This window comes from Zalophus californianus, chromosome 9 (assembly GCF_009762305.2).
Source record: "Zalophus californianus isolate mZalCal1 chromosome 9, mZalCal1.pri.v2, whole genome shotgun sequence".
Classification (NCBI taxonomy): Eukaryota; Metazoa; Chordata; class Mammalia; order Carnivora; family Otariidae; genus Zalophus; species Zalophus californianus.
Window position 1 is genome coordinate 99,009,892 of NC_045603.1, and position 27,675 is coordinate 99,037,566.

At 49.0% G+C, this 27,675-nt stretch overlaps 1 protein-coding gene across 1 annotated transcript in view; it reads left to right on the forward strand.

Annotated features, from left to right (window-relative positions):
- ANO2 (anoctamin 2) overlaps positions 1-27,675 on the forward strand; it is a 378,292-nt gene that overhangs the window by 115,502 nt on the left and 235,115 nt on the right. Inside the window, exons 8-10 of the mRNA XM_027593890.2 lie at positions 7,064-7,119; positions 8,293-8,334; positions 15,094-15,158. Of these exons, the coding sequence (XP_027449691.1) occupies positions 7,064-7,119; positions 8,293-8,334; positions 15,094-15,158 (163 nt within the window). The remainder of the gene's footprint in view (positions 1-7,063; positions 7,120-8,292; positions 8,335-15,093; positions 15,159-27,675) is intronic.

Consider the following 27,675-nt stretch of genomic DNA (forward strand, 5'->3'; position numbering starts at 1 on the left):
TGGGAATAGACAGTGGAAGGGAAGATGAGGATTCAGGACTGCTGGCCAGGATGATTGGGAGCAAAGATTGCACTCCTACATTGCTCCTTTGACTGTGGCCATGGGTAACATTGCTCAGGTGTGGTTGCGCTCTGCCAGCATCCGAATCCCCTGGTGAGCCTCTGAAAGCCTCGGCTCTCCAGACCCCAAGCTGGCTTTGCTGAATCAGAATGTTCAGGGACAGGGCTCCAAGGGCTGCAGTTTTGATAAGCTATCCAGATGATTCTTAGGAAGTTTAAAGTTAGATAAAGATGACGATGGGCTGGCAGCCACTGGCTTCTTGACCTACTCACATCTGGGAATGGAATGGTGCAGTGTGCTCTGTCCTCTGGGGATTTGGCCATTGGTTTTCTGAAGTACCCAAAGATAACCAAGTCATCTCTGTGAAGAACTTAATTGTTGCTAGTACTTTTCTAACATTTGTCATATGGACATTTAGCATTCAGTCCCTTTTTGTCCTAGCCAGCAGTAGGGCCTCTTGGATTTTCTGTCTCCTTTCCCCTCCCCCCCCCTTGGTGGAAGGATGGGCAGGAGGAGAAAAGCAAGCATAAGAGGGCAAAGAAAGGGTTGCTGACCATCAAAAAGTATGGGTGGATTGGAGTTTGGGAATGGTCTAACTTTTTTTTAATTTATTTTTTTAAATGTTATTTTATTTTATTATGTTACGTTAGTCACCATACAGTACATCATTAGTTTTTGATGTAGTGTTCCATGATTCATTGTTTTCATATAACACCCAGTGCTCCACGCAATATGTACCCTCCTTAATACCCATCACCGGGCTAACCCATCCCCCCACCCCCACCCCAAAACCCTCAGTTTGTTTCTCAGAGTCCATAGTCTCTCTCATTCCTCATCGGAGGAATCTCTCCCTCCGATTCCCCCCTTCATTTTTCCCTTCCTTCTCCTAATGTCCTCCATGCTATTCCTTATGATCCACAAATAAGTGAAACCATATGATAACTGACTTTCTCTGCTTGACTTATTTCACTTAGCATCATCTCCTCCAGTCCCATCCATGTTGATGTAAAAGTTGGGCATTCATCCTTTCTGATGGCTGAGTAATATTCCATTGTATATATGGACCACATCTTCTTTATCCATTCATCTGTTGAAGGGCATCTCAGCTCTTTCCACAGTCTGGCTATTGTGGACATTGCTGCTATGAACATTGGGGTGCATGTGGCCCTTCCTTTCACTATATCTGTGTCTTTGGGGTAAATACCCAGTAGTGTAATTGCTGGGTCACAGGGTGGCTCTATTTTTAATTTTTTGAGGCACCTCCACACTGGTTTCCAAAGTGGCTGTACCAACTTGCATTCCCACCATCAGTGTAAGAGGGTTCCCCTTTCTCCACAACCTCTCCAACATTTGTTGTTTCTTGCCTTGTCAATTTTTGCCATTCTAATAGGTGTAAGGTGGTATCTCAGTGTGGTTTTGATTTGAATTTCCCCTGATGGCTAATGATGATGAACATTTTTTCATGTGTCTGTTAGCCATTTGTATGTCTTCTTTGGAGAAGTGTCTGCTCATGTGTTCTGCCCATTTTTTGACTTGATTATTTGTTTTTTGGGTGTTGAGTTTGAGAAGTTCTTTATAGATCTTGGTTATCAGCCCTTTGTCTATACTGTCATTTGCAAATATCTTCTCCCATTCTGTGGGTTGCCTCTTTGTTTTGTTGACTGTTTCCTTTGCTGTGCAGAAGCTTTTTATCTTGATGAAGTCCCAAAAGTTCATTTTCGCTTTTGTTTCACTTGCCTTTGGAGATGTATCTTGAAAGAAGTTGCTGTGGCCGATGTCAAAGAGGTTGCTGCCTATGTTCTCCTCTAGGATTTTGATGGGTTCCTGTCTCACATTGAGGTCTTTCATCCATTTTGAGTTTATCTTTGTGTATGGTGTTAGAGGGGATGGTCTAACTTTTATTTTTTTTATTTTTATTTTTTAAGGATTTTATTTATTTATTTGCGAGAGAATGAGAGAGAGAGAGCATGAGAGGGAAGAGGGTCAGAGGGAGAAGCAGACTCCCCGCTGAGCAGGGAGCCCAATGTGGGACTCAATCCCGGGACTCCAGGATCATGACCTGAGCCGAAGGCAGTCACTTAACCAACTGAGCCACCCAGGTACCCGGGATGGTCTAACTTTTAATTGTGAGGGTTACCCATCCTTTCCCTCTTATTTACTCCTGGAAGTGAGGGATTATGGACTAATGCACACACAGTGTTCAGAGACCGGATATATTTGTGACTTTGGGTTCTGCATGGTGGTGGTAGCGTGTGAGCGATGTTGGCTCAGTGAAACTCAGCCTAGCTCCATGATGCCTACTTAATCAAAGTAATATAAGGTCAACTGTCAGGGCCCTGCAAATTCAACCTATCATGGAACGCCTTTCTAAGAATTGAAGCATAATTAACATTAACGTACAGTGTTGTATTAGTTTCAGGTGTCCAACATCGTGATTCAGTAATTCTATACATTGACCAGTGCTCACCACCATAAGTACATACAATATTATTGCAATATCATTGACTATATGCCTTTAAAGTGCACTTCACTGTGGAGAGAAACCCAAGCCCCCTTGACCATGTCAGAGGGAGAGAGACACCTTTTCTACTTCTTTCATATGGAAGTTATTGCTGCCTTTTCATGGACAGAAAATTACCGATTGATGGAACTACATTTTCATAGACACTTTGGTGTCAGAGCATTTCAACAAATGTATGCTTTGGGTATCTCTCCTCCCCACTCAGGAGACGATGTCTTAATTATTTTGACCGAAGCCAGACCGGGTTGTGTGTTGTAAACATCTGGTTTATCATTCATCCAGCTGAACTGGTTTGTATTTTGTTAGAAGAAAAGGCTCAGGATTAAAGGCATTTAAGTAATTAGGCACATGTCAAGACAATTTGGTGATGGGTAAATATAGTCTCTGTTAAATGCACCGTCTGGGGCCTCTGGTTTAGATTTACGTCCGGCTGGAGCATGGGGATGAAAGCTGAATGCTGGGCGGACTGGGCCCTGTTCTGGGGGGAATCAAAACCAAATGGGTTTTCAAGAGTTCACCACTCCTCTAAGTACCTGTCCCATGGGATAAAAGTTTCCTTTGAGTTTGGCCTGGAGGGAATCGAGCTGCAGTCCCTGTCACCCAGCAGCACTTGTAGATTTAATGAGGCTCTCTTTGGGAGGCTGACCATAAACTGTGCTTTGGTTGATCCTTTGTGTCCAGGAAACCAGAGATGACTTGGAAGCTAAATTTGAGGCCTCAGGTTTTGTGCTCTGAGTGTGTGTTTTCAGGGACAGGCCCTGGCTCCTGAGCCTACCCTGCTCTGTTCCTTGACTGTGACCCTCTGGATGCCAAGGGACCGTGTTGCTAGGCCTGGCTGGGTCAGGCTGTGTAGAGCTGTGGTTGGTGCTGGGCAGAGGAGAAGCATGAGCCTTTTTCCTTTAGGGATTATAGTTCTAAGAGCAAGAGGTATGAAGAACCTAGTGACTTAAAGGGCCTGTAGGGATCAGTGAGATGGTCCTCAGTGAGCTGTGCTGTGTTTGAGCCCAGGCCCTGCTTCTCTTTGTGGGGGGAGGAAAAGGACAATATCCTCTGTGCTTTCTCCTTCTTCCTGGCTCCCCTTCTGGGGGCAGTAGGATAGAGGTTGGGTCTGTCTCGCTCTCTCTCCCTGGGTCTAGAGCAGAGAGGAAAGACTAGATGTGATCCTGAAGAAGAAAGCTTTGCCATTATGGCCAGATGGATGGGGCACGATGGAACCAATTAGCTCATTTTTGCTGAAAAAGAAAAGAAAAAATTCAGAATTTCAGTTTTCAAAGCAGAGACGCTTTAAAAACAAAAACCGTTTGATTGTTTTCGTCTTCTTTCAAACTGATTTCCATGCTTGTTTGGGGGTATTGGTTTCTGAAGTCTGTGGGTGACCCAAGAGGCCAAAGCAATTCCCATTCTTGGGTGAAGTTGTGGATGAATAGTTATTTTCAACTTGCCTCCCCCTTCCCGGTTCCTCCTCCTTTTATGTGCTGTTCCCTCCCTCTACAGCAGCTGCTGATTGGGATCACCCATATGATGCCAGATGGAAAAGAGGAGGTACACAACCCTGGAGGACAGATGCACATTCCCTTAGAGCATTTTGGGGCTCTGTTTTTCTGGGTTGGGATAACTCAGGTTTGAGGACCTGAATTGTATTGGCCCCAAGACAAAGAACCACTTGTTGGGCTTCTTCTCTAGGAAACAGACTAATCAACCAGAGTTTAAAGGTTATTCATCAGCAGAGGTTGCCATAGAAAATTGGAGGAGTGAGGAAGACGGGTGCCTGTGATAAATGGGAAGAGATACTGCAATAAGTTTAGCCATGGGGCTGGTTGCTCTCATCAGCCATTATCTCTTCTGTGTTCCCAGCAGTGAACTAGGTGCCATGAGAGATACAGGTGAGGCGGAGGGGGGGAATGTATACCTTGTGAGCCTTCAGAGAACACACACAACAATGGCCAGATGACATCCTACAAGGGAAGTGAGCTGTTTTAGGCACGTGGTACGCAGGAAGCTTTATTTGAGATGGGAGGTAGGGTACACAGCTTTAGACCTCCAGTGATTTGAGATCCTTCTGAGGATTTGGCAGCAGGACCCATGAATTCAGGTTGTCAGCTTATTGCTGTCAGACACTTGGCTACTGTGCTCAGCGCCCAGCAAAGCCGAGAATTCCACACCTGTTTAACTTTCTCCATGCAGTTTGGGAACTGTCTTTAGGGTACACGCTGCTGCTGTGGCTACCATGGGTGTGAGTGCAGGGATTGGGGGGGTGGGTAGTGCACAGGGTGCGGTCTAGTTTAGAGCTTGCCCCGCCTGTGATGCTTCAGCCTCAATCTGCATCGACAGCCCTTTTGTAGCTTCGAGCCACCCCCACCCCCTCTCCTGACTCAGGACTCCTCCCTTTGATTACTGTAGGGTGGCTTCGCATTGCTGTGGTTATGGCTCTTGAACTGATTAATGATGCTTAAAGTGAAATTGTAGTCTTGTGAGTAAGACAGATCTGCAGCTCGTTCAGCCCCCGGGCACCCTTCCCCCATCCACACTCCCTTTACCTCCCCTCTGCTCCCCCCACCCCCCAAAGTTATTTCAGATGGTTTATGTTCATGCTAAGGAGGAAACTTAAAATCAGGAAAGGACCGGCCCCTTGGTGATGCTGCCGCTCTCAGATCACTGGAAGAGTGGTCACTTCTGAGAACGCCCCCTGCAGTCTCCCGAGGGCCTCTGCTTCCACATGGGGCCCATAGCTGGTCTTCCTGGCATCCTGTGCCCTAGAAACGAGGCAAAGAGGGGCAGGGTTTGAGGAAGAGGAGGCCGTTGAGGAGAGAGGATTGTTTGAGAGCCTCTGTGGTCTCTGAGTATGTGGGTGGGGTATCGCTTGGGAAGGGAGGTGGAAAATGTTGTCTAGATTTGTTAACCATCATTGTTGTTTATCCAGAGCCATGCAAATGCAGATTACTTAGCATTAGTACATGATACATGTTTCCCTCTAAAACCAATTTTCTTTCTTCTCATCTCATGACTGTCTACAGTCTCTCTGGAAAGAATGGTTCAAGGTAGAAAGCGTGTTTGAGACAAGGGAAATCACCATGTTCCAGAGCTCACCCCTTCTCCTCCCTCTTCATGATTACATGTGCATCCTTGCATGGTAGGGTCCTCGGTACTGGGGGTTGGCGGGATATAATGTCTCCCATATGGGAGCCAGTGACCCAGGACAGACTATCCTGAGTTAGAACATACAGACCATTTTATAGTCTCTGAATAAAACTGTGAATGAAATGAGTACACAACACTGCCTCTGTGCTGGGCAGAAAGTTCTCTGTTGTGACTATACTGGAGTTACAGGGACAGAGTCATTTACTCATTTAGCATATATTTAGTAGGGTCTGCTATGTGCACGTGGTATGAAATACTGTTGGGATTAAAACATCAATCTCTTGTGTGGTTTTCAAACTTTGTGGCCTCAAGAACCCTTTGCACTTTTATTTTTCTTTAAGATTTTATTTATTTATTTGACATAGACAGACACAGCGAGAGAGGGGACACAAGCAGGGGGAGTGGGAGAGGGAGAAGCAGGCTTCCCGCCGAGCAGGGAGCCCGAGGCGGGGCTCGATCCCAGGACCCCGGGATCACGACCTGAGCCAAAGGCAGACGCTTAATGACTGAGCCACCCAGACACCCCCACTTTGCACTTTTAAAAATTTTTTAGATTTTGTTTAGGTGGGTTATCTCAGTCAATATTTATTGTATTAGAAGTTAACACTAAGAAAAATTTTAAAGCACAAGGATACACAAGCACACATTCCATTAACTGTCAGGGGGATGATGCCATCCTGTTCACAAAACCCCACTCTGTACTCATGAGAGAATAGGAGGGAAGAAGCAAATAATGTCCTAGTGCTATATTATAAAATTGGTTTTGACCTTGTGAACCTCCTGAAGGGGTCTTGGGGATGCCCAGGGTTCCCCAGACCACATTTTGAGAACCACTGCCTTGGGGCACGCTAGCACAGGGAGCTAATGGTCTAGGCAGACCAGCCATGGGCAGGGATAAACACTGCTCTGGGAAGGAACAGGGACCAGAGATGAGTTCCAGTGCTGTGCCGTGGGATGCTCTGACATATAACCTTATTGATCCTAATGATAATAACCTGTAGAGTCATTCCTGTGCTGTCACTGAACACAGGTAGTGTCACCTGATGGCCGTGGTGGTGGCAGTGACAGAGAGTCTGCAGTGTTCTGGGGGGGATGAGGACGGGGGGCACGTGAGGTTTGAGAGAGCCCATTTGATCCTGGAACATAACTTTGTATGTGGGAAGCACAAATATTCTCGTGCTAAGAACTAAAGCTCCACAGAAACTTCTAGATTGGGGGTGACGGAGGAGCACGCAGCGAACCTCAGCTGGGAGGTGGTGGGGGGTAACGTTTCCTGACAGACAGAGGTTAAGTCGAGAAACCCCTGGGCTACAGTTACCTTTTCCATCTCCCCTTCTTCCACAGGCATTAACTCTCTGATAGCAAACAATATCTACGAGGCTGCCTACCCTCTTCATGACGTGAGTATCGTTTCCGCTGCGCGCTCCGCGCGGTCTTCAAATGGTTGCGCACCACAGGTGACACAGCAGAATGCACGCGGGTGGGGCAGGAGGGGGTCACGCCGCTCGCTCACATACCTGGGCTGACCGTGGCCCCCTCAGGGCCGACGGGAATCTCCTCAGAGACAACTGTCTCTCCGGGCATTGCCCCCATGGCCAGCTGGTTTGGGTGCGAGCATTCCCCATGCTCCCCGCGGCGGTTTTGGGAGGTGGTGTGAGAAGGCAGACGGGGCACATGCGAGTGTTTGAAGGGAGCAGGCGGTGGTGAAGGTGGGTGGGTGGCGGTGGAAGGAGGCTCGAAGACCCAGGTGTGGTCAGACCCCGAAACGACCTTTTGTGATGGTGATCTTTTGTCCGTGATCGTTTTGTGTGGGTGTGAAATCCCTCATCCTTAATAGGCAAGTACATAGTATCAGGTCTCTTTCTTAAAATAGATTTGAACAGATTTGAAGCAAATCTCTCAGAATTCCTTATACTCTTGTTTGGTTAAGCAGAGAAAACAAGACGGACTGTAAGTAAAGCTTTCCCTGATGGGGGGTCGTGTTAGAAACAGGGCAGCGACATTCTTCAAGACGCTTCATGAAGAACTTAACTGGCCCATGAATGAAATGCCCTCTCTCGGTGGCATTGCTCCCTGGCTGGTCACTTCCTTCGCGTGTGTCACACGGTTATGCCAGATGAGGCTGCGGAGCGGGGGGCTCCCTGAGGGCCGGAAGGAATTTCCAGATGACCGTCTCTGCCCACCGATAGCTTTGCTGTGGGCCTACATGATGTTAGGTGCTGCCACTTGTGGACAGTGGACGGGTGGCAGGGGGAGTGTGCTGTGGCCCAGGGTGACTCCAGACGGTATGCTGGGCACGCGCTCCACCATTACCTTTGCTCTGAGGAGGCGCAGGCTGATCGCGGACGCATCGGAGGGGAGCCTCTTTGTGTGCGAAGCTGTCCACAGGAAACACTGCAAGTGTTGCCGCCTCACAACACGGAATATTGGCTCCTTACCAGGGCGTGCTTTTGACTTTCCTCAAAAGGGGAATGAGAGAAAGGGAGGACGCCAGAGAATAGAAAAGAAACTCCTTTCTCTGGTTTTGATAATTCCCTTGGCTTTAGGCAGCAGCCCTCCTTTCTCTCTTACAGGGTGAATACGACAGCGCAGGGGATGACACGAATGACAGGAAGGTAAGCCGGCCCTGGGCCGCACGCAGCGCTGGGGCGCGGGGAGCTGTGGGTGGGTGTGGAACTAGCCCCGCATGTCCTGAAAGTTCTGTTTACCCGCTTAAGTATTTTTCAGCAGTTCTTCCACAGCTCCCTGCCCTCCAGGGGTTGGAACTGTGGGGGCCATTTCTGGTCATCGACATGACAGCATGTGTCCGGGGGGTGCTACGGGCATTTAGTGCCTGGAGGGCCAGCAGTACTCACCATCCTGAGGTCCATCCCGCAGTCCCACCCCCGATGACCGGGGGGCCTCAACTGAGAAACACTGAGAGTCCAAATTCCGTCATTTCTAGGTGGGGAGACTGAGACACAGAAAGAGTGAGCGCCTTGCCCACGGTGACACTGCCACAGTGAACAGAGTGGAGGCTTGGAACACCTCTGACTCCCAGAGCCAGTGTCCCTGTTAAAAATGTATTATTATCCATGCCATGGTGGCTTTTTGCAGGGGTGGGGGTCATCTTTAACTTATTCTTCTTACCCTTGAGGCAGACAAGTGGGGGATAGCCATTCCCAAATTAGAGCTGAGAAATCTGAGGGAGAGGGAGGCTCAGTTGTGCCGTGTGCTTCAGGCAGCTGGGAATCAGAGGTTACAGTTAGGGGAGGGAAAACGTCCCTTTGGAAGGACCCCTCCTGTGCCAATCGCAGCGCCTGCCCGTGCCGCTCTCTCCCGGCCCTTCACCCAGACCCCAGTTCTTCTGCATGGGTGCACCACCTTTCCCTGCCATGACATGGCACTCTAAGGATCACCCGCCTCTTTAGTGGGGACTGCCCCATCTGGCTGTCAACCCCTCATGCCATCCTTCCACCCAGCTTCCCCCAGCCATCAGCAACTCTGGCGAGCAGAGGAGGGAGGGCAGGGGCGGGAGGGCTGAGGAATTGAAGCCCAAGGAGTTCCCCCCCCCCCCCGCCCGCCCTAGCTCTGTTGTCTGGAAAATTATTCATCCCCCAAGTTGCCTTTTGAGAAGCCTTCTTTTTATCCTGCCTATTAGTCCCTGTTATGAAGTGTTAAGTATTAAAAACATAAAAGGTCTTTTACTGCTGTGATTGCTTACACATGTCCCCTCTCTGCCTGCCCAGGGAATCTGCTGTAGTATTGCCATGTCTTAACCTCATCTGTTTTCTATCTGATGCTAATAGTCTCGGTGTTTAATTTCCTGAAAAGTCCCGGATCAGAGTTAAAGGAAAAGGAGGAAGCATTTCTCCTCCCATCTCACCTAGCTCACCCCAACTGTTTTCTGTCCTCCCACTCTCTCATTTCATGTTCCTACCCTTTAAAGAGTGATCGCCACCACTGCCCACCTAAGAATCCTCCTGCTGAGTGGGTGGTGACCCAGCCTGGCAAGGTAGAGCACTTTACGGGAACATTCCAGAGACCAGGAACACACAGTACCTCCTGGGAGAAATCAACCAGACCTCTGTCATCTGCACGGAGGCAGAGGGAAGCAAACTGGAGACCATCTGAAATATATGTTTGTCTTCGGAATGATGTTGTGTTATTATTAACAACACAATCTTGTAACAAAAATTTTTCCTTTCAGGAAATGTTTTGAGTAGGCCAATAGAATTATTCCCACTGCACAGCAGAACTGGCAGAATGGGTAGAAGCTGGGAGGTAGGGAGAGACCAGCTCGGATGGAGCTGCACCTTGGTGGATGTTTCCCAAAGTTGATGTCAAAAGGCAGACAGCTATCTTTGAAAGACAGGAGGCCCCTTTCTTGTGGCTTTGCCTTGAGTTTGCTGGCCAGTCCTTATTTTCCTCTGCCAGGGTCATGGTTAGGGAACTAGGCTTTGCTGGGATGGGGGTAAGATATCATCCATGAGAGAGGAAAAGGGTTTTTTTTTTTTTTTTTCCTGTCCATTTGGGTTGGAAAACTGATTCCCAACAAGGTGAGGAGATGGTTCCAATCGCTGTAAATGATTATCAAGTCAGGACGAAAACCCTGGTGTCCAAAAGCCAGGCAGCCCTGGATAGTCAGGTACTCAGCGTCTTGTATATGGCAAGGGGAATTCTCAGCACCGTGCTGGCTTTGTTCCTGCAGTTTCAGTGGTATATGGGTGGGGCCCAAAAGGATCCTCAAGAAGAAAGAGTCCAAACCTCTGAATACATGCAGCATATTGATTCGTTTTAATTGCATTATAATAGTCTAGTGTTCTTGGAGAGGGCTGCAAGAAGGATTTTGGTTGGGTGCCAGGGAGAATCCTTGCATCTGTTGCTGGAGGGCGTGGAGAAGGGTTGGGAGCTGCAGTGGGATCCCCCCTTCTGGGGCCCTGAAGAGGTGACTTGCAAGGGCATCCCAAGCCGCCCATCCTGCCCGTACCTGGGTGTCCTCCTTTACTCTTCCCTGCAATTTGTGCCTGTTCCCCTGATCTCCCTGAGGCCCAGGCTCCTCACGGGCAGATCCCAGGAAAGCCCTGAGGCCCCTGAGAACACTCTTCTTTCCTTCCAGCTTGCCTAGTGCAGTTGGGCAGCCTCAGTGACTCAGCTCTAGCTAGGGGCTGGAAGTCTCTCTCTCCCCATTCCTGGATAGTAATTAACAAGATGCACCCTGCCTCTGGAGAACAGGGCTTTCCCACCTTTCTAGAAAGCAGGGCAGCACGAAGAGGGAGCAATGCGGGTGTGGATGGGTTTTTTCATCGCTGCCAGTGGCCACTTAATTCCACGTTAGCCAGACCTGCCTGGTTTTCTCAAGCTTCCCAGGGAAGTGACCATAAGCATCTTCGGAGGGCTGCCCAAGCCCCGCCAGCTCCCTGCAGCTTCCTCACCCACGGACAGGGGAGCCTAAGGCACATCATTGGACTGCGATTCTCTTTAGCAGTTTTTAAACCCTGGGTCTTGGATTTTGCAGCTTTTGCAGATGATTGTCTTCTCTAGTGGACGGTTAGAAAGTGTCCCCACGAAAAGGTGTGTGAAGAGAGTCACTTCTGTTTTTCTGACCAGAAAGGTACTTTGGTCCTGGGTTTCACTTGAGGATTGATTTTCCCCTCCCACACTCATTTTGCTAATAGAGGAGGCCTAGAGAGTTGAAGTGACTTGCCAACAGTTCAAACAGGTCACTGCAGGATCTGGGAGTAGGAGTCCCTTCTCTCCCATTCAGTTTGCCCTGTCCTGTCACCAGCTTTCAGTTGGCTGCATTGCCATCTTTCTTCCTGTTAGGTCTCACTCTCTGAGGAGCCTGAGGCCTTCGAGAGAGCCGGGAGTCTCAAACATCTTGCCATTCTCTGGGATTGCAAATGGTTTTAACAGTTGGGTTCTTTTATGGTTTCATGAAATACTTAAATCCACTGACCCACTGTCAAATGTGACCCCCAGGGAGCCGACTGGCTGCTTGAATGTCCTGATCCATCAGGCAGGGTCGTCCCTGTGGATCGTGGCTTCCTGCCGTAGAGGTTTGGGGTCAGGCTGACATGTCTGGAATTATATCCAGGGCCTCTGATATAAGGCACTGTCCACTGAGAGGGAGCTTCAGACCTTCCCTAATCTATTCACAGGCTTGGCCAGTCATGAAGAGGACATTGGTGTAGCTCTGAGGGGGAAGGTGGATTTGCTAAAAGCTGCATTGGAAGGATCTAGATACCGCCCATTTAAAGAGATTGTTACAGGATACTGTGGATGTCTTCCTGCACTTTACTCCACCATACTAATCCCCATGGGGCAGAGACTCCAGAGCATGCCTCCTTCCACCCTGACTGCTAGTCTGTTCTGGGACCCGGCAGCATGACCCGCTTGTCTCTGAGTATGTGTGAGTGAACATTTGTAGAGATGGGGAAGGGTCTACAGTGCTCCCCACCCTTGCAGGGAGGCATGAGCCGGCCTGGGCGGAACCACGTGGGCATCCGGCCCTAACTGCCGTGTTGCTCCCAGGTTTGGTGCTCCCTTGCAGGGGCATCCTGGCTGCACTGAGCTCACACAGCTCTCTTGGCTCATCCTCATCCGTATCCACAAACTGAATCTAGCTTTGTGCTCAGAGGGCACTACCCCGAGGAAGGGACCTCCAGAGGTTTCTTACGGCACTTTCAGGATCCCAGCAGGGGTGAGGCTGGTGAGCGTGGCTCTCAGTTTGGGGCGGAGCCAACTGTGCCATCCTGGTTCTTGGAGCACATTTAGTTTTTCCCTGCAGGGCCGTGGCAGATGGCTGTTCTCAGCCTCGGGTTTTGGCTTGACACGTGACTCGGAGAGGCATCCGCCCTGGGGGTCAGAGCCCGGGAGGCAGGCGGTGCCGACCCACAGCCCTCAGGGGAGTCCTTGCCCCGTACCTCCTGATGCATGCTGGCCTCCCTTAGCGCCACAAATGATGTCACTGTGACAGCCACGGGCTGGTGAATGCAGGGATGGCACTAGCGGAGGGAGTAAAGACCCAGGGCAGTAGAAGCACCTGAGGTGAAGGGGAGGAGGAGGTCTAATGAGAACAGTAAGATTTGGTTAGGGGCCACCTGCCTGGAAGGAGCGGCATCTGAACTCGCGGACTCGCATCCTCCTCTGCCAGTCAGGCTCGGAGTAACCCCTTTGTCTGTGCCTGGGTTTCCTGCTTTGCAGGTGGTGCTAACGGTGGTGGCAGTTTGCTCTGTCAGGGTCCGTGCGGTTTCGGGTTCTGTTTCGCCGTTGTTGGGAGAGACTATGACCATAAAAGTCTAAATCCGTTAAGGTGGAATGCCAGTTCTCATGTCAGTTTATGAAAAAACTGTGTCTTTAAAGGGTCTTAGGTGAAAAGGGTGGCCTCCTGCTGTTCAACTGGATATCCAAAATACCTAGTTAGGGCAGGTTCTCCTGGACAGAATTCCTCGCGAATTCTATGTGATGTGTAAGGAGAATAGAGAACATAACAAGATAGCCAGTGTCTGGCAAACTTGTCAAGTCTAGACATATAATTTGACTACATGCTAATATCTCTTCAGCGTGGATATCTAGAGGATGTCTAATTACTTCATTTACTTGCAGATAATCTGTGAAGCTGGCCGGCCAAGTGTTTGAAACTGAAATGCGGTTTGCCCCAGGAGTGACAACACCTAGGTTTTGTCCACATGCTATCGCTCTGCTAAAATTGCTGTTCAGACATCACAAAATGGCACGCCTTGATGTGGGTGCATCATTTCCTCCCTCAGTGTTCCACTAAGGTGTTGCCCTCACACTGCCACGGAAACCACTCTTGTCAAGGTCATGAGTGACCTTAAAGTCACCGAATCTGGAGGTCACTTCTCCATTCTCACCTGACCTGACCCATGAGCAGTGTTTGCCACAGCTGGGCAGTTTCTTCTTTTTGAAACCAATTGTCCCTTAGCTTCGGGGACACCACACATTTCTAGCCCTCTCCATCGCTCCCTGCTCTTCTACCTCCTTTGCTGCTCATCATCTCCTTGGTCTCTGAAGGTCACCGCACTAGGGCCCCACTGGCACACCTCTTCTTTACCTACTTCCTCTCCCTCGGTGGTTGCATCCAGAGCTTAATGACCTTATAAATCATCTCCTGTTAGACACCTCCCAAATTCACATCTTCTTTGTAAATTTAGGAGGTGGACGCTCCTTTGAAATCCGGACGCCAGTAGCCCCACGGGGATGCCTCCAGGGCACCTCAGATTAGTGCATCCCAAAGTGAACTCCTGGTTCTGTCCTTGCCCACCTGCTCTTCCACGGCACATAGAGTCACCATTTACTGAGCGCCTCAGGACAGGTTCTCCATCCCACCCCACATCCAATCCAACACCAAATCCTACGCGACCTTTAAAACATAAGTGGAACCACCCACTTCTCCTTACTCCCCCCACCGCCTCCGTGGTGAAGGCCGCCTCCATCTGCCCTGGACCGCTACAGAGACCCCTGCTCCTGTGCTAGCCCTCCGTCTCTTCCCCACACGGGGGCTGGCGTGAGCAATCTGCAGTCCATCCGGATCATCTCCCCCTGGCTTCCTTCAGAGTGCAAAGATTTTAGCGTGGCCTGCAAGCCTCCAAGTGATCTGCCACCTCAGTACCTTCTGATGTTATCTCCGATTATTCACCTCATGCTCATGCTGCCCCAGCCACACGGCTTCCCTGTTTTCCCCAGGACATACCACATGCACTTTCCTCAGGGCATTTGCACAGGAAGAGTGTTCTTCTGCCGGGTGCACTCCCTCCCTTCCTTCAGGTCTCAGCGCGGATGTCACCTCAGAGAGGCCTTCCCTTGCCATCTGTCTGAAATAGCACCCTCCCCCACTCCCCTGTCCTTCGTGTTCTACTGCCTTGCCTTGATTTAGCTTTCCACATGACATTTATAAATCTTGGATGTTGACGTGTTTCTGTCTCCACACATCAGGGCGTAAGCTCTATGGCAGCAATGACTTTGGTTTACAGCTGTGTCTAGCATCTGACACATAGTAGATGCTCAGTAAACACTTGTTTAATGAGTGAATGAAGGGACACCAGGCTCATTTTGCTGGACTAAGCAAAGCAAGGGAGTGAAGAAGGTGGGGTTATGATTGCCAGGTGCAGTAGGCACTGGCCTGGAGTGTGATGAAGGTCATCACCTTTATTACGTGGGGAAGGGAAGTCAGCCTCTATAGCCTCCCATCTTTGGAAACCTTCCTTGTGGATGTCTTGTATGAATTTTCCTAGAAGCTGGGCTTTGGGGATTCCGTTCTGACTTACTAGGGTAGTTGTGGGGGATACAATTCTGACTTGCTAAGGTGAACAAAACAAAAGGTGAATGGTTGCCCCCTCCACCCCTAATCTGTTTCCCCTCTTCTTTTTTAGCTGCTGTATCAAGAATGGGCACGCTATGGAGTGTTTTATAAGTTTCAACCTATCGACCTCATCAGGTAAGACATGAGCGGCACTCTTGGGAGGGCCCTAGAGCTGCAGATTCTGAAAGATACCCGTCAACCCTCTTAACCCCTGGCAGTCTGTTGGCCAAGCAGAGGGACCTGCTTTTCTGAGCTATGATTGTCCTGCTCTATTCTGATGCATGGGGAAGCAGCTCAGGGACAGGGAGGGGGATGGGGTCCGTGTGGGGCAGCAGATAGTGTAATGGATACACCATGACTTCCGTCTTGAGGTCTTCAGCACTATGGTCTCTCTTTCCCTGCCTGCTCTACTGTGTGGTGTGTGTGTGTGTGTGTGTGTGTGTGTGTGAATGCAGTTATCACTCATCTATTGTCCCTTCAGATTTGTCCTGGAGAAGGATGGGGTAAAGCAGATCCTTACGTTCTGCCAAAGTAGCCACGGTGTTGACCAAGAGAAGGGAACACCTGGCAAATCGCATGAGGAATAAGCTGGCTGGTCTGAGAGGGCATGTCAACTTTTTATGGCAGGAAGGGAGAAGAGACAGGGTCTTGGAATCTCTCCCTTCAGTGGTGCCCCTCAAATGATGTCCTGGTACCTTGGGAGTTTCCCTAGCTTCTACCGAACACTGGTGAAAGTCCTTTGAGAGAACTTACTAGAATGCTGTAGGTCTGACTAACCTAAAGTGGGTTGAGGGCTCTAGCAGCTCAGTGGGTTTGTTGAGCCCAGCTTTTTACCCAGCTGGAAAGTTGGGAGGCGACACTGTGAGGTGGGAAAGCACTGGGCTGAGAGTGGAGACGGGGCCCACCTCTATGGGCTGTTGCTTCTTCGGGCAAGCCACGTTCTCTCTGTGGTCTTCAGGATCCTGGTTATCATAAATTGGGAAAAGAAAATGGGAGGCTGAACTGAGGGATCTGGGAGGAAATTTGGTAGCACATACTCGTTTGGGGAAGATGGGGACTTTGGGCCCCATGACTGACATAATGGCCTCACTGCCACACAGTCACTTGTGGCTCTTCGAATGAGCTAATTAGTCAGCCGGTAAACACAGAGAGTGTCCCTGGCTAATTGCCCGGGGCTGGGACTGTGAGAGGGGCAGCTGCCAGAAGGATTGTATCCAGGGGGAGGAACTCCAGCTTCTTCTTGGAAGAAGAGAGCAGCCTGGGGGCTGCGGTTTGGGTAGGTTCGCCACCCACACAGAGATATGAGGGCCCTCCCAGGGAACTGGGAGCTTGGTTGGACATCTCTTGACAGCAGGTGTTTGTTCCAGCTGAAGACCATTAACTGTAGTGCTGGGGTCGTGGAGCAGGGCCACGGGGTGCCTGTGGCTGAGGCTTCCTCACCCCGCGCCTCCCATTCCCAGGCTGCCTTGTATGGAGCATGGGCCACCTAGACTGTTCTCTGGGCCACACCAAGGCTGTTTCCTCCATGCTTGGGGGGCTTTGATCTTTCTCTCTGCATCCCAAGTGGCCTCCCACTCTGTCGCCTGTTTTCTCCAACTGCTCGTTCGTTTTTATTAAAAATATTAAAAAATAAGAATTCTCCCTACCAGAGAGCTTTGTCTTTTCCCCAGAGGCTTTAGGTGACTGGCCACCAGCTATGTGGGAAATGGCTCCATTGTGCACTCAGTTTTGGCCACCAAAGCAGCCTCACCTGCAGGGGAAGAATTGCCTTTGGAGCAGAGCCCCGCTCTGGGGCCCAGTGGTTCCTGAGGACACAGAGCTCAAATCTGTCTAGACGGGGCATGGTGTGCTGCAGAGTTGGAGGCTGTCCACTGCTCCTCACACATCAGATGGCTCAGGGAGCTCCCACAGCCCCTGGGCGAGGCCAGCGGCTTGGCTGGTTTGGCTGGGAGGGAGGAAGGCTGGAGCCTCAGGCCTCTCTTGGAGGCTGGCTGGAGGGGAAGGGAAGGGGACACTGGGTAGTGTGTATGTGGGGGCCCTGGGGGGCTGTTGTCTACCCAGTGGTATAAGAAACTCTCTGACCTCAAGGAGCTGCTGGAAGGAGAAAGTGACAGTAGTGGGAAGAGAGGGAAGGGCCAGAGAATGAGGGGCAAGCAGAGTAATAGGCGGGTAAGCAGAGACAGGTAAGCAGGAGCAGGTTGCTGGAGGGTTCATGAAGAGAAAAGAGGGTGCAGGGTGTGGGGAATGGCTACCCACACTCAGCAGGTGCCACCTGAAACTCACGTTACATTGCCCTCCAAATGGCCCAGCTCACTCTGATTCTGTCAAAGCCACCTCTTTCCTCCTCTGTGTCGGCTGCCCTTTTTCTCACTTCCCACTGTCCCCTCTGGCACCAGGTCCTGTGGGTGCTTTTCAGTGCCCTTTCTCTCCGGCTGCTTCTCCATCTTTCCTGCCACCACCTGTCGGGACCCACCTGGCCTGCAGAGCCCCCCCCTCCCCCCACCTGTGGCTGCCTGCCCTGACCGTCACTGGCCCCCACACTGTCAGTGCTGTTCCATCGCTACTTGCTAATGTGAGGTGTACCCTCTTTGTGCCTCGCGTAGAAATTTTACCCATATGTCGGTACTGAAAAAGATTGGCAGAAGCAGGGGAATCTTATATAAGTTAGGAATGATAATTTATACAAAGCTTACAAGAGGTATTCCTACCTATTTCCTTGGACACTCAGCTCCTTATTTTCAGCATGGAGCTTCTGGTCCTCCTGTGGATCCCCAGTGCTCCTCCCTTATGCCAGCCATTTGGAACATTCTAAAGCATTGAGCAGTTGAGAACTCAGTGGGGGTAGAACTGTTTGCATTTTGAAAGCCCCAAGACTGTCTTTCCCCTTCCATAGGCCTTCAAGCCTACACTGGCAGTTTGGGGTTTGAGGCTCCTTTCTCAGGTGTTGAAAGTGGACAGAGGGGAGGCAAGATACCCTTCTCTGCACCCCTCACCCCTGTCTCCTGCTGCTGCACCTTCATTCATGCCCAGCAGGCTGCACTGTGAGACTGCTGATGGGTGTCTCCCAGCCCAACAGGGCTCTCCAACCCTGGATGATAGCTTTGCTCTAGAAAGCTCGGGTGGGGCCTGTAGGCCTGAGCTGACTGTAAGTGTGTGTGTGTGTGTGTGTGTGTGTGTGTGTGTGTGTGTGTGTATAAGTGTTGCCTGGAAAGTTCCCCAGGGATGCATCCAGCAGGGACGCCACTCACAGTAGCTCTCTCTGGGAACTTGACGCCAGCAGTGCTTGTGCCCTGGCAGAAACACAGCTTGTGACTAAGACAATGGCTGAAATGATGCCTTTGCTGGAAGGAAATGACTCTTCTGGTCCCTTAGGAGCCATAAGAGGGTCCTCGCAGCCAGAAAAGTAGATTTTTGTCTGCACTGCTCTGGGTTAACTCCCCAACATCCCAGGAGGGAAACAGCCTTTATTGTCTGGGGAGCCTGGGGGCCTTTTGGATTTGTACAGGTGTGATCCACTATTAGTCAGGGCCATGACTTGTCTTTTCACTAAAATTAATGTCTGCTCACAGGCTGATTTTCTTAGCTGGAAGGTTTTGATATGGATGAGACAAAGCAATAAGCTTTAAGCTGAGTCTGACTGAGCTCCTAACTATATTGAAACTGATCTACAAAAATTTTATTTTCAGCCCTGGCCACTGCCTGCGTAGGATGGTGTGAGGAAAAGAGGGGTCCAGAAGTCTCCTAAGCGTAGCACGATGGCAGCCCATTGGCTCTGGGGAATTCACCAAGGGGATGATGCACAGGCAGCCTAGCATTCGCTGTACGGAATCAGGGTTACGGTCTGGAGAGGAGTGATTGATTGGCTGTCCCTCATTCCCACCCCTCTCAGGAATGCCCACTTTGCGAGTGAGGCTCCCTAAAAATCAGGCCCTGGACACGAAATCCATCCATGTGGCAGCTCCGGGATTCTCTTAGCAATGTCCTGGCTTGAAACCTTCAGATACGAACACTTCCACAGTGACTCGAGAGTGATTTCTACGGGGTCGTACCACCTCAGGAGCCTTTGGGCCTCATCTGTGGTGAGACACGCAGCCCTGTGCCCTGACTTGCTACGTACACATCTCTGTCATTATAGAATCCCAGCTCTCTCCAGCCCCGCCTGTGGGGAGTCTGACTGAAGTCCTGGCATCATGGGAGTTGCCTTTCCCTCCTCCTATGCAAGGCAGAGGTCCTTGTCCTTGCCAGGGTTCTCCAAGACAGCCACTAGAAGGCTGTGTGATTTGATTCATCCCTCTTGGTCTCTGGGCCCCACTTCTACCCTCCTGAAATGTGACCCATCCAAATCCCTCCAGAAGGAAGACAGAGGAAGCCACATTCTTTCTTAGGAGGCTTCTCGGCAGGCCAGGCTCAGGAAGGACTGGCCGCAGCTGGTTTGGGGGAGGGAATGGAGAGGAAAAAATGTTGATCAACCCATGATTAATTATTTCCTGAGCCCTGCTGCCTCCTCCTTGATCCTTCTCTGGGATTTATAAAGGCAGTTCAATCCAGCGCAGTAAGCATTTGCTGATGCTTACAGGGAGCAGTCTCTGTGCTAGGCAGCGTGGGATGGTACAGTGATGAATAAGGGGGAGTTTGTGCCCTGAAGATCTAGCAGTTATATAGGGAGGTAGGCATGTGCAAGGCAGGATGATGTGGGGCTTATAAGGATTAGAACATAAGTACAAACATAATACTGCAGAACAACAGATGAAGAGTAATTGCTATTAGCAGAATAAGGGAAGGCTTCCTGGAAGAGGTGGCGCTTGAATTAGAAATGTTCCTTTCTGAAGGGCTGAGGTTAAAGGACCTAAATGTGTCTTCATGGCCAGTCTGGGCTGCCCTGTGTATGGATTTATTTTTAGCCGGATATTGATGGCCAGAAATCCCACTGACCCAAAGTTAGATCCTTCATGACTGTTGATTGCAAGTGGTTACGTCAAAAAGTTGACTTGGAAGCCTCACCTGTGTAGATTCCATGCCAATCTGGCCCATGCCCCTCGTTCTGCCCTGTGAGTTAGTAGAGAATCCAGGGTTGGAAGGAGGCAAGGCTAGATCCAAGGGAGGGGAGACCAAGGAGAGTTGAAGTGTGGGGCTAGCACCTTGGTCTTTGCATGGGTCCCAACATTTGAAGTACTGGATTTAGCTGGGAAACATTTTGCAGGCTGGAAAGAAATAGTACCTTGTGGGCCTGAAGAATGTTTTTCTTTTCCTTTGGGGGTGAGGGGGTCACAGTAGACATAGAACAGCAGTCCGTAGCTGGTTGTGGCAAGGCCGAAACAAGGATGGTAACGTTCTGTGCTGTTGTGTTCTGGCCCATTTTACAGATCAGGAAATAAGTCAGGCTGAGTCTGACTGATCATGTTTATTAAATCTAGCTGTGATAAGGCTCTTGTTTCCCCAACCGAGTGCCACTGACCTTCAGCGCGCAACCTCCCAGAGGGAAAGCCCGTGGCCTGTGGCCTACAAGGAGTTGGGACAAAGTGCTCTCCACTCCCGGTCCAAGGCTGTGCGCAGAGGCTGGCTTGGTCGTATGAGAGTGGCCTCTCAAATCTCAGAACAGCCTTCCATGGATGGTGGCTCCCGTTTCGGATCAAACTCTTCATCTTTCGGCTGTAGTTTCAGCCATATGGTACAGACGGTGGATCCCCAGCACCAGGAGGCTATACACACACATGTTCCCCATGGCCGCCCAGATTTCCATGGGCAGAACTGGGGAAGGAGCAGGCTGTTTGGCTCACAGCTCATTGCCTCCTTGACTCTCTTATGTCCAACTTCCCAGGGAGGAAGAGAGGCTGCTATTATTCTAAAAATATATGGCAAGCTATATATTCCATGTCCCTTTCGCCCTCGTGAGCAATAAACTCTCAGTTACCTGGAACCGCTGCGATCGAACCATGGTGGCCCAGAGATGGAACGTGCTTCTGGGTCGGCTGCCTCAGGGCCTGGGCCTGGAATGGAGGGATGGAGACCTTCTCTCACAGCATCATGTTCGTCTAGCAAATGCCTATCTTCTGCTTCATTTTTCTCGTAGTAGAGAGCGCCTTGCCTCAGGGGAAGCTTGTTTCTCTGCTGGACGTTTCTAGCCATGAGGTCAGGGAGCCAGAGCAGGAACTTTACCTATTTCCTGCCTTTTGATTCCAGGTCAGCTCCCTGAAGCTCAGTCCTTTAAATAATGGAAAAAAGTTCTTGTGTCCCTAACAGTTCTCCTATACCTGAGCTTTTTTTTTTTTTCTTCTTCTACATAATCCACTCCCGGGCCTTTCTGCTTGTTGTCATGTGACACAGCGCTCTTCATCCTCATGATGCTTCTCTTCAGGACTCACTGGCCTGGGGAGCTCAGAGCGGGGTCCCTCTGCACACCTCATCTGGGGTTGTTGAACCAACACATTTTGCATTGACCATATGTCAGACACGGGTACTGGGAATATGGAAATTAATTAAGCATGGCCCCATTCTGAAGGCGCTTAAGTTCAGAGTCAAATCTCTAAGCCTGTAGATGACCACGAGGCTTTTCTGGGAAATGAAGGGACAAACTGATGGAGAAACTTACAAAAAGTAACTGTGAGGCTATAAAAAACAGCATATGGAAAAGATCATGAGGGGAAATTGACCCCCAAACTAGTCATCTATGGTGATGGGATCAGGGGAATCGGCTATGCCTCAGGCAAAGATTATTAGGGGTGACCGTAACTGTTTCTAGAAACATCCATGTGATATGTTACGGCACCCAAAGACCCTGGAAATTGCCAGGAAACATTTTAGGATCACATCACTTACGAATCATGGCAGAGCCTCACATGTGTCTAACTCAGGTTATCATGCCTAAAGAAAAAACTCCCAGCCAGGCTGGAAATATTTTGGGGAAGGAAAAGTAATGTGATCAAAGATTTGGAGAGGATGATCTGAAAACAGACTTAAACAAGTAAGAGCCCCCTATCCAGGAAGAAAATGGAGAAGGAGTAAGGTTGCCACTTATGAAATTAGAGGATGGATAGAGAGTGCACGTGTTTAAGTCCTGAGGCACAGGCTTAGGGACGTTCCTGTAGGCTAGGAGCAGTGGATTCAGAATGAAAAGAACTCAGTTTTAGCTCCAGCTTTGTTTCCAGTTGATGTAATGTCTGGACAAGCTGTTCTCTTCTGAACCTCAGTTTCCTTGGCTATGAAAGAGGGACTATAACACCTGTCCCACGTGGCCCACGATATTATTTTGTGGACTGTGATAAAGTATTGCACAAATACTGTGGTGATGGACATAGGTTTGGTTAAGTAAAGGTATTATTTATCTGTTCCCTGGAAGAAAACAGTAATATTCTCTAAGTCAGCAGGATTCAATAGAGTTCTTCAGCTCACGAGTTTTGACAAATACTGTATAATCATAAGACTATTTTTTTATTGGAAATCAATGCATCATAACTGTGCACTTTGTGTGTGTGAACTCTGTGTCTCCCAGTGACCTTGCTAAGTGGGTATTCCTTTTTTTTTTTTTTTGAACTTGCAATTTTTTTTATTATGTTAATCACCATACATTACATCATTAGTTTTTGATGTAGTGTTCCATGATTCATTGTTTGTGCATAACACCCAGTGCTCCACGCAGAATGTGCCCTCTTTAATACCCATCACCAGGCTAACCCATCCCCCCACCCCCCTCCCCTCTAGAACCCTCAGTTTGTTTTTCAGAGTCCATCGTCTCTCATGGTTCGTCTCCCCCTCTGACTTACTCCCCTTCATGCTTCCCCTCCTGCTATCTACTTCTTTTTCTTTTTTCTTAACATATGTTGCATTATTTGTTTCAGAAGTACAGATCTGTGATTCAACAGTCTTGCACAATTCACAGCGCTCACCATAGCACATACCCTGCCCAATGTCTATCACCCAGCCACCCCATCCCTCCCACCCCCACCACTCCAGCAACACTCAGTTTGTTTCCTGAGATTAAGAATTCCTCATATCAGTGAGGTCATATGATACATGTCTTTCTCTGATTGACTTATTTTACTCAGCATAACCCCCTCCAGTTCCATCCACGTCGTTGCAAATGGCAAGATCTCATTCCTTTTGATGGCTGCATAATATTCCATTGTGTATATATACCACCTCTTCTTTATCCATTCATCTGTCGATGGACATCTTGGCTCTTTCCACAGTTAGGCTATTGTGGACATTGCTGCTATAAACATTGGGGTGCACGTAACCCTTCAGATCCCTACATTTGTATCTTTGTGGTAAATACCCAGTAATGCAATTGCTGGATCGTATGGTAGCTCTATTTTCAGCTGTTTGAGGAACCTCCATACTGTTTTCCAGAGGGGTTGCACCAGCTTGCATTCCCACCAAAAGTGTAGGAGGGTTCCCCTTTCTCCACATCCCCGCCAACATCTGTCGATTCCTGACTTGTTAATTTTAGCCATTCTGACGGGTGTGAGGTGGTATCTCATTGAGGTTTTGATTTGGATTTCCCTGATGCCGAGCGATGTTTAGCACTTTTTCATGTATCTGTTGTCCATTTGGATGTCTGCTTTGGAAAAACGTCTGTTCATGTCTTCTGCCCATTTCATGATTGGATTATTTGTTCTTTGGGTGTTGAGTTTGATAAGTTCTTTATAGATTTTGGATATTAGCCCTTTATCTGATATGTCATTTGCCAATATTTTCTCCCATTCTGTAGGTTGTCTTTTGGTTTTGTGGACTGTTTCTTTTGCTGTGCAAAAGCTTTTTATCTTGATGAAATCCCAATAGTTCATTTTTGCCCTTGCTTCCCTTGCCTTTGGCGATGTTTCTAGGAAGAAGTTGCAGCAGGTGAGGTTGAAGAGGTTGCTACCTGTGTTCTCCTTTAGGATTTTGATGGACTCCTGTCTCACATCTGGTCTTTCAACCATTTGGAGTCTATTTTTGTGTGTGGTGTAAGGAAATGGTCCAGTTTCATTCTTCTGCATGTGGCTGTCCAATTTTCCCAACACCATTTGTTGAAGAGACTGTCTTTTTTCCATTGGACATTCTTTCCTGCTTTGTCAAAGATTAGTTGACCATAGAGGTGATGGTCCATTTCTGGGCTCACTATTCTGTTCCATTGATCTATGTGTCTGTTTCTGTGCCAGTACCATACTGTCTTGATGATGACAGCTTTGTAATAGAGCTGGAAGTCCGGAATTGTGATGCCGCCAGCTTTGCTTTTCTTTTTCAACATTCCTCTGGCTATTCTGGGTCTATTCTGGTTCCATACAAATGGTAGGATTATTTGTTCCATTTCTTTGAAAAAAGTGGATGGTATTTTGATGGAGATTGCATTGAATGTGTAGATTGCTCTAGGTAGCACTGACATCTTCACAATGTTTGTTCTTCCAATCCATGAGCATGGAACGTTTTTCCATTTCTTTGTGTCTTCTTCAGTTTCTTTCATGAGTATTTTATAGTTTTCTGAGTACAGATCCTTTGCCTCTTTGGTTAAATTTATTCCTAGGTATCTTATGGTTTTGGGTGCAATTGTAAATGGGATCGACTCCTTGATTTGTCTCTCTTCTGTCTTGTTGTTGGTGTATAGGAATGCCACCGATTTCTGTGCATTGATTTTATATCCTGCCACTTGACTGAATTCCTGTATGAGTTCTAGCAGTTTTGGGGTGGAGTCTTTTGGGTTTTCCACATACAGTATCATATCATCTGCAAAGAGTGAGAGTTTGACTTCCTCTTTGCCGATTTGGATGCCTTCAATTTCTTTTTGTTGTCTGATTGCTGTGGCTAGGACTTCTAATACTATGTTGAATAGCAGTGGTGAGAGTGGACATCCCTGCCGCGTTCCTGACCTTAGGGGAAAAGCTCTCAGCTTTTCCCCATTGAGAATGATATTCGCTGTCGGTTTTTCATAGATGTCTTTTATGATGTTGAGGTATGTACCCTCTATCCCTATACTCTGAAGAGTTTTGATCAAGAAAGGATGCTGTACTTTGTCAAATGCTTTTTCTGCATCTATTGAGAGGATCATATGATTCTTGTTCTTTCTTTTGTTAATGTATTGTATCACGTTGATTGATTTGCGGATGTTGAACCAACCTTGCAGCCCAGGGATAAATCTAAGTGGGTATTCTTGCCTGCATTTTACAGATGAGGATACTGAGCTCAGTGAGATAAGGAGCTTCCCCACGCCACCGAGCCAGTCCATCCAGGATCAAACCAGGCCTGCCCGATTCCAGAAATGATGTTTTTTCCCTTGTAGCATGGGGCTGAAGGTGACACAGTGCTTCATCCATCTGGATGTCAAGCGAGCTGGGTTTCCAGCTCCCTGGTGTTAATCTCTGAGGGAAAACCGGTGTGGGCTGCTGGTGAGTGGAGCTCACTGACCATAGTCAACCCATGCCTCACAATGGAGTTGTTGCTAGGAGGATTCCTCTGTGCATAGCAGGAATGATGGGCCCCTCTCAGCTTGTTGAGCTGGATAGGATGGTTTGTGCCTCTGTTAAGCAGAGAATGCCATGTTTTTGATTTCTCAATTCTATTTTTTATAGTCTTTTTGTTCTGACTTCTTCTTGTTGTCGGGTCGTCAGCTGTCACTTCTTGCTTTTGGTAACTGATTGGCTCCCTGCACAATGCCACTGTGTGCCTGGGTCTCTGTTGCAGCTTTTGCAACCAGACACCCCAGCAGGTTGGCACCATGTACCAGGTGAGACTTTTCCGCGGCCCATCCCGGAGTCTGGCTCCCGTTCAGTGTGGGATTTCGTGGAGGGTTCTGCCTTTGTCATGGGAATGTCTTCTTTTGGTTTCCCAGTGAGAGTGAAATGGTGTTTCTGAAGCTTAGGGGGCCTCAGAGATGGGACCAGAGTAAGTATGATACCGTCAGGTCCCAAGAAACTCAGACTTTCAGAGATTTTTCTTAAAACAGAGCTCAGAGTCTATTAACAACATGAGAATGGGTCTTTATATCAAGGGTTTACTGGATGAAGAGCTTTGTCCTGGAGTTGGTGTCAAAGCTAAAAGAAGGGGGCAGGGGAGCAGGAAGCTCGAAGTGTCATGGTGGGACCCAAGGTGCTCACAGTAGAACGCTGCTGATGGAGGTCACGAGCTGTAAGGAGCGCCCAGGGGGGAGCTGACACACACAGCGGTATGTAGATGTGCTAGGCCCTGGTGATAGAAGGTTTCGAAGGGGTAGTGTGGTTTGTGAGAGAAAGAACAACTTATGGGGCAGGTGAGTTTGGAGTAGAAAGCAGAGATTTGAAGGAGGAAGAAAATATGGTCGGGAGATTTATAGGACTCGGATGAAGGCATTCCTGGTCAGGAGAGGCTGACTGGGAGAGACTCAAGAATGGCTGGGGCTGAGGAAGGGCTGAGAAGAAAGTACAGGGCTACGGGCCGCGGTTGGAGTTATTTGAGACAGTGAGGGAAGAGAGCCCAGACAAAGGGATCACAACAGGGGAGAACCAACTGTCAGGTGGTTTCTCTGGAATTTAGGCAGGTGGCAAAACAGCTTACAATGGCTTGGGGACCTGTGTGCTCTGACCTGTGAGGTGAGAGCAGACAGTTTCTCACCTACTCTTCTGGGAAGCTTGGGGCAAGTCACTCAGCCCCTTTGGACCTGGTGCTATCTCTCTCCCTGACAGAGAGAGGAGAATCTGTTCTCCTCCACAAAACCTCTAGGCTGGCTGTGGCAGGTGTAAGCCTGTCTGTGGGAATTAAGGACTTCAGGTAGATCTGAGGGGACTGATCTTGTCTTAGAAAGAGGGAGGGGACTAGCATATGGGTAAGTTACCATGGACACAGCCCAACTGTTTGATCCCGGGAGCCACGGTCTCACTGCGTGGCTCTGGAACCCTTGAGCTCCCAGTCCCTGCTAATGATATTCCCTCAAGTGATGTTCTCCACCCACACCACATGGGTATGTAACCAACATAAACAGAAAACGTCTTAACACATTGAATAACATTGGCGGATCACACGTTAGAACAACAACCACAAGATAGCTAAATTTAATTAGCCCGGCACACCCATGCTTTTCGCAGAGGGACATGCCTCTGTTTTAGAAACGGAAAACCACAGCATTTTGTGGGTCTGGAAGTCACAGACATAAGCAAGAAACAAAAACAAAACAAAACAAAACAAAAAGCTTCAAGATCCCTGCCTGGGAGATGGCTGTCCTCCAGTACCTTTGTGATTATCTCAAGGCATTCAGAGATATGGGTAGTTGGCTAATTGCCAAGGATGGCTGTCTGCCCCTGGCACAGTGGTTGACTCAGGCTGTGGAAGATGTGGCACTTAGCCTGGGTCACCCAGTCCATTGAAGGGACTCAGGAAAATCCTCCTTGAGGGCACAGGCCTCAGGGCTGTTGGCTTGACCTCGTTGGTTTCTTTCATAGAATCCATATTCAACTGAACACAAGAGAGACGGGGGTTTGGAGGACTGGGATTTTCAGCTTTTTATTTGTGCATTTTAGCCTGGATGAGGGTAAGGACAATGGCTGGTTCCCAGCTGTTATCAGTAACAAGATGGCGGTATTTCTTTAGGTTGATACTCTGTCCAGTCCTCAACCTTTAGTCAGGAAGGTAAGTTGCTCAGTGGAGAGAAGAACCATACCAAGAGTGTCTCTTTGCCCCACTCACAGGTACTCTCTGCCCCCTGGAAGTC